This window comes from Penaeus vannamei, chromosome 15 (genome assembly GCF_042767895.1).
Source record: "Penaeus vannamei isolate JL-2024 chromosome 15, ASM4276789v1, whole genome shotgun sequence".
Classification (NCBI taxonomy): Eukaryota; Metazoa; Arthropoda; class Malacostraca; order Decapoda; family Penaeidae; genus Penaeus; species Penaeus vannamei.
In genome coordinates, this window is record NC_091563.1 from 3,866,137 (window position 1) to 3,871,136 (window position 5,000).

At 43.3% G+C, this 5,000-nt stretch overlaps 1 protein-coding gene across 2 annotated transcripts in view; it reads left to right on the forward strand.

Annotated features, from left to right (window-relative positions):
- The window catches only part of LOC113818998 (neuropilin-1), an 8,882-nt gene that overhangs the window by 3,687 nt on the left and 195 nt on the right, over positions 1-5,000 (forward strand). The window contains exons 3-8 of one of the 2 annotated variants that reach the window (XM_027371247.2): positions 1,156-1,308; positions 1,817-1,935; positions 3,447-3,591; positions 3,768-3,982; positions 4,164-4,323; positions 4,506-5,000. The exon at positions 4,506-5,000 is cut by the window's right edge and continues 195 nt beyond it. In XM_027371247.2, coding sequence (XP_027227048.1) covers positions 1,156-1,308; positions 1,817-1,935; positions 3,447-3,591; positions 3,768-3,982; positions 4,164-4,323; positions 4,506-4,606 — 893 coding nt within the window. In that variant the 3' untranslated portion in view covers positions 4,607-5,000. Of the gene's footprint in view, positions 1-1,155; positions 1,309-1,816; positions 1,936-2,372; positions 2,483-3,446; positions 3,592-3,767; positions 3,983-4,163; positions 4,324-4,505 lie in introns of both variants that reach the window. The other variant, XM_027371248.2, reaches the window with a different exon arrangement.

The window sequence follows — 5,000 nt, forward strand, 5'->3', positions numbered from 1 at the left end:
AGGAATTTAGGCCACGCCGCGACCCACTACCTTGCTCTTGCCGGGACTCGACCATGTGCAACATTTGGGGTTCTGCGCGGCATTCTCTTTGTCTTTCTCTTTCTTTCCTTATCCGGTTTTATCTCTCTATCCATCTGTCTGTCTGTTTATCTATATATGTCTCTTCCTTTCTTTCTCACTCTCGCTTCTCTCTCTTTTTCTTTATCTTTCTTTTCTCTCTCTCCTTCTTTCTTTCTCTCTCTTTCTTCCCTCTCTCAGTCTCACGCAGGATAAATGAGAGTAGCTTCCTGCAGGAACCACACGTGGAGGTATGCAATGAAAAAAGAAAAAAAACAAATTTTCAAACAGGTTTCCTCGAGGTTATCGCCAAAGTCCGCATCCTGTTGGCTTTGAAAGAGGCAGAGGGTCACTGAACGGTTGATTCGGGCCGTAAGTAGGTTAACCTGCGGATGGGTTGGGCGCTGGGGGGTTGGCAGGGGAGGGCATGGAGGGGGGTAGGGGGGGTGGGGGTCATCAGGAAGCTCGAGACTCATCTTCTCTCTCGCTCTCTCTCTCTCTCTCTCCTTGTCTCTGTCTGCCTCTTTCTTTCTTTCTGTGTCTGGCTTATATCTCTTTCTTTCTTTGTGCCTCTGCCTTTTATCTTTCTTTCTGTCTGTCTTTTATCTCTTTCTTTCTTTCTGACTCTGTCTTTTATCTCTTTCTTCCTTCTTGTTTCTGTACTTTAGCTCTCTTTTTTTCTCTTTCTTCTTCTTCTTGCCAGCTCGCCATTTTTATTCTCACTACGCCTACTATTGTGAACATTGCCGCGAAAACAATGATACTGACAGACACATATTATTTAACGCCGATACTTGGGTGTACTTTGTATGTTTTTTAAGGATTTGGTATATTTCCCCGCATCTGAATAGACTTGTTATTTATATATTTTGGGTACACAAATGCATTCACAAAAGTGACTTATACATACAGACACACACACACACACACACACAGACACACAGACACACAGACACACACACACACACACACACACACACACACACACACACACACACACACACACACACACACACACACACACACACACACATTTAAAACATATCAATCTTCCACTTATTCTTCAACGTGTCTAAAACCCCTATGCTTCCCTTGCAGTATTCCCCGTGATAAACATTATCACCTTCGACAACGCGCCCTGTACGGCCCAGTCCGGAGAGATGGGAACCTGCTACAGCCAGAAGGAGTGCGAAGGACTTAGTGGAACCCCGTCGGGAACCTGTGCCAACGGCTTCGGCATCTGCTGCGTGTGTGAGTGTCTCGAGCGTTGCGGTGTGCTTCGGTCTTGGGTTTCGAAACGGTGTTCGGCGGGTCCATCCTGCGAACTCGCAAGATTTTTTTTTTTTTTTTTTTTTTTTTTTCAAATCCAGACACTCTATTTAGGATGAATTATTGGAATGGGAAGCACGACATATCATGAATATTTTTTCTTGATTTTAGATTTTTTTTTTTTTTTTTTATCTAGACACTTTATGAGGATGAATTAAGGGAATGAGAAGCACAACGTACTTGATGTAGATTATTTAGATATATATGCGTGCATATTTATAAATTTACTGGATATGTATATGTATATGTACATGTGTTTAGTATATATACATTATATATAATGTGTTTAGTATATATACATTATATATAATCAGGAAAAAGGATATACATGCATTACATATAGATTACCTTGTAAGTGCCGAAACCAGATGTACCAAAGGCAGTGAACCACATAGGTAAGCCCTGTTATTTGACACTGATTACCTTCCAGTAACCGCGACTTGTGATGGTACCATATCGGTGAATGGTACCTACTTCACCAGCCCTGGTTACCCATCTACTTACTCCACACCAGGCACATGTATGGTGGAGCTCTTGCCTCCTGCAGGTGTAAGTACCGCATGTGACAGCAACAACTAATCTGCTCCTCACACGCAACCGGTTCCTTCCAGAAGAGCGTGGATGCTGCTCCGCGGGGGACTGACTCATGCATGTGTACCTTTCATGTGACCTTCGTGCATGTCTTAACCAAGGAACGTAGAGTAACGAAAGTTTCACGTTGCGAGGAAGAAAAATTCGTTGCCAGTTTTTCGTGAATTGCTCGCTAACCGGCACGTCAGATACCGCAGTTTCAAACAACAAGTCGATAATTAAGAATGACTGTTGGCGGTTGTGGCGTGAAGCTTAGTGAGTCACTCCCGATTCTTTTTTTTTTCTAAAGCTCTGATAGTCAAAGGGAATGCCACCTTCTTCACTCTAACTTCCTTGGATCTAACAATGGTGCTCGTGCCTGCCGCATGTTGAGGAACTCACATGAACCTTTACAGTTCACCGATCGTGCGGAGAGAGCATAGACAGTGGACATGTTGGTTACTTCATAAGCAGCGGATCCTACACTCCGGGCATGTGCATGGTAACGCTCCACCCACCTCCGGGGGTGAGTCTCTGCTGCCTCATGTGTCGCGCGCTGAAAGGCCGGGATGTGAGGGTCTTTGGGTGCCCATGATGGTGTCTCGGTGTTCTCTCAAGTGGGTGTTTCAGGCTCTGATTTGTCCTCTTTTATAAGGATGCAGATCGATTCACGCACTTTTAAATGTGGACTCCATTGTGCGTACTCAGAATACCCATTCACATCTTCCTTCCTTTTAGTGTGCATCGCGATTGCCATTACAGTCTTCACTAGTCACTACTATACACACTCTTTACAGGTATCTCATTTACCTTTACAACCCCTCTCAGTCCCCCCTTTCCCTTCGTTTCTATTCCCACGTTTCCGTTTTTTCTCATTTTATCACTCTTCTTTCTTTTTTGTTCTCCTTTCCTCGGTCTTTTCCTCCTATTCTACACTTTTCCTGACTCCTCTTTTCAGCCCTTCATTCCCAGCACTATACCTACAGGATTACACAAAACACATGCCCCTACGGATCAGAAGTAAAAAAATACAAATAATGACAAAAATGATAAAAACAGCACACGATACAGCTGCTGATATCAGACGGTCTGTAGAAAATTTCAAACACTAAGTTAAGATGAAATCGGGACACAATTTAAAGAATGGGTATGATTATTACATCGTGAAAATCTGAAGGCTTGGTAATGGTATTTGAGTAGATTGATATCCAGTGCTCGAAAAAACTCACAACACGCATGCTTGATCTATAAAATTACTAGGCATAAATCAAACTTGTATCCAATTAAAAAGTACACTAAATTAACACCTGGCCTTTATACGCCATCATCATAATCTTTATTTGAATAATAACTTACATTATAATCATCCATTTTATTTGAGATATATTTGTCAAAAATGCATATACGTGGACAAACCAACACGTGCTTTCAAGTATGTGGTTAATGGGATCAGAAGAAATGAAATAAATGCTTTCATCGGTGCCCCACAGACGTGCCAGATCTTGCTGGAGTTCGAAAGCTTCAATCTTATGGGCCCAGTGAACGGCGACTGTAACAACGACACTTTCATTGTTATGGGAGCCAACGCCGGCAGTCGAATCCCAGTCATCTGCGGCGCCAATACAGGACAGCACAGTTAGTGTCTCTCGGTTTCCTTACTCACTACTTCATTTTCACATATCTGATATTTTTTTAACGATTCTTGATTACAGTACTACCTAAATTTTATCATTTACTGTTAATGATGTTAATTACCTGGGTGATATTTATGTTAATATTTGTCTGACAGTAATGTTGCTTCCTTTTCACAGTGTACATTGACGTTGACCAGTCAAACGGTCCCTACAAGATGATGGTCACGTCCTCCGCACTGGCTTATCCTAGAAGCTGGAAAATCAAGGTAACCTTCTTAGACGAGAATGACCCCTGCAAGGCCCCGCCTCGCTGCCTGCAGTACTTTAAGGAGACATCAGGCGCCATCACCTCATTCAACTTCGGCCCTGAACCAATGATGCTCACGAATCAGGTGGGTGCACTTGCACACGCGTAAATGCGCGCGCTCGCATATATGCATATCACTGTGATGGGATATACAAAATTCACGATGAAATTTGTTGAGCAAAATGATATTAGAATAATAGTATATAAGTCTGAAAATAAATTTGGCGTGATTTTGGGTTTTGATATCTTTTTTTTTTGCCCCACAGGAATATTGCATTTGCTTCGGCTACAATCCCGGCTTTTGCGACATCGGCATGAACTTCAACAGGCTGGATCTTGGCAACATTAACGGTAATTGCGGTAACGACTACCTGGCCGTCGGAGCTGAAAAGTTGTGCGGAGACTTTGGTACTTTAACCGCTCAAGGTACGTCAAAAGTTATGCTTTTTAGCCAGTTACATGTAGCTAATTCTAATGTGTCCTTCAACCGTATTCATCTAAGCCTCATACTTATGGCAAGAGAAAATCCCATTTATTTATGGCCTTTGATGTCGGCCAGCTCTTGATGCAGGCATTTTCAACTGCTTACCATTCCCGTGCTCTTCCAGCCAACGCCACCGGCCCCATCTCGCTGTGCGTGTTCTCAGACGACAACAACGACCGCGAGGAAGAAGGCTTCAATGTGAACTACCTTATGTTGGCGTGTTAATAGCGGCGACGTTTTTATTATCAACCTAATTCCCCCATTCCCCTGCCTTCGCAATCTCACCAACTGCGACGACCACCGTGTCGACTTCCATTCCCGTGGAAATCGTGTTGTGTGGCGCGGGTCGTGGTACTGAGTGTCATTAAACTCTCCCTTCACCCTTCCCCCACAAGGACTCTTGGGCAAAGAGTGATCGCCAGGCAGTTCCTCCAGAACTTGCGACTGTCCGAGAGCTTCAGTATGTGAGGCAAGAGTCACCTCTATCACCGTGTGTAATATAGTGTACAATATGTGGGCAGCAAGAGACATTGTATAGCACTGTACAGAATGATTTATTATTTTTGTATCGAGTCAGGAATGAAGCGAGTGATGTTTGTGCGAGTGAATGTTTTTGAGT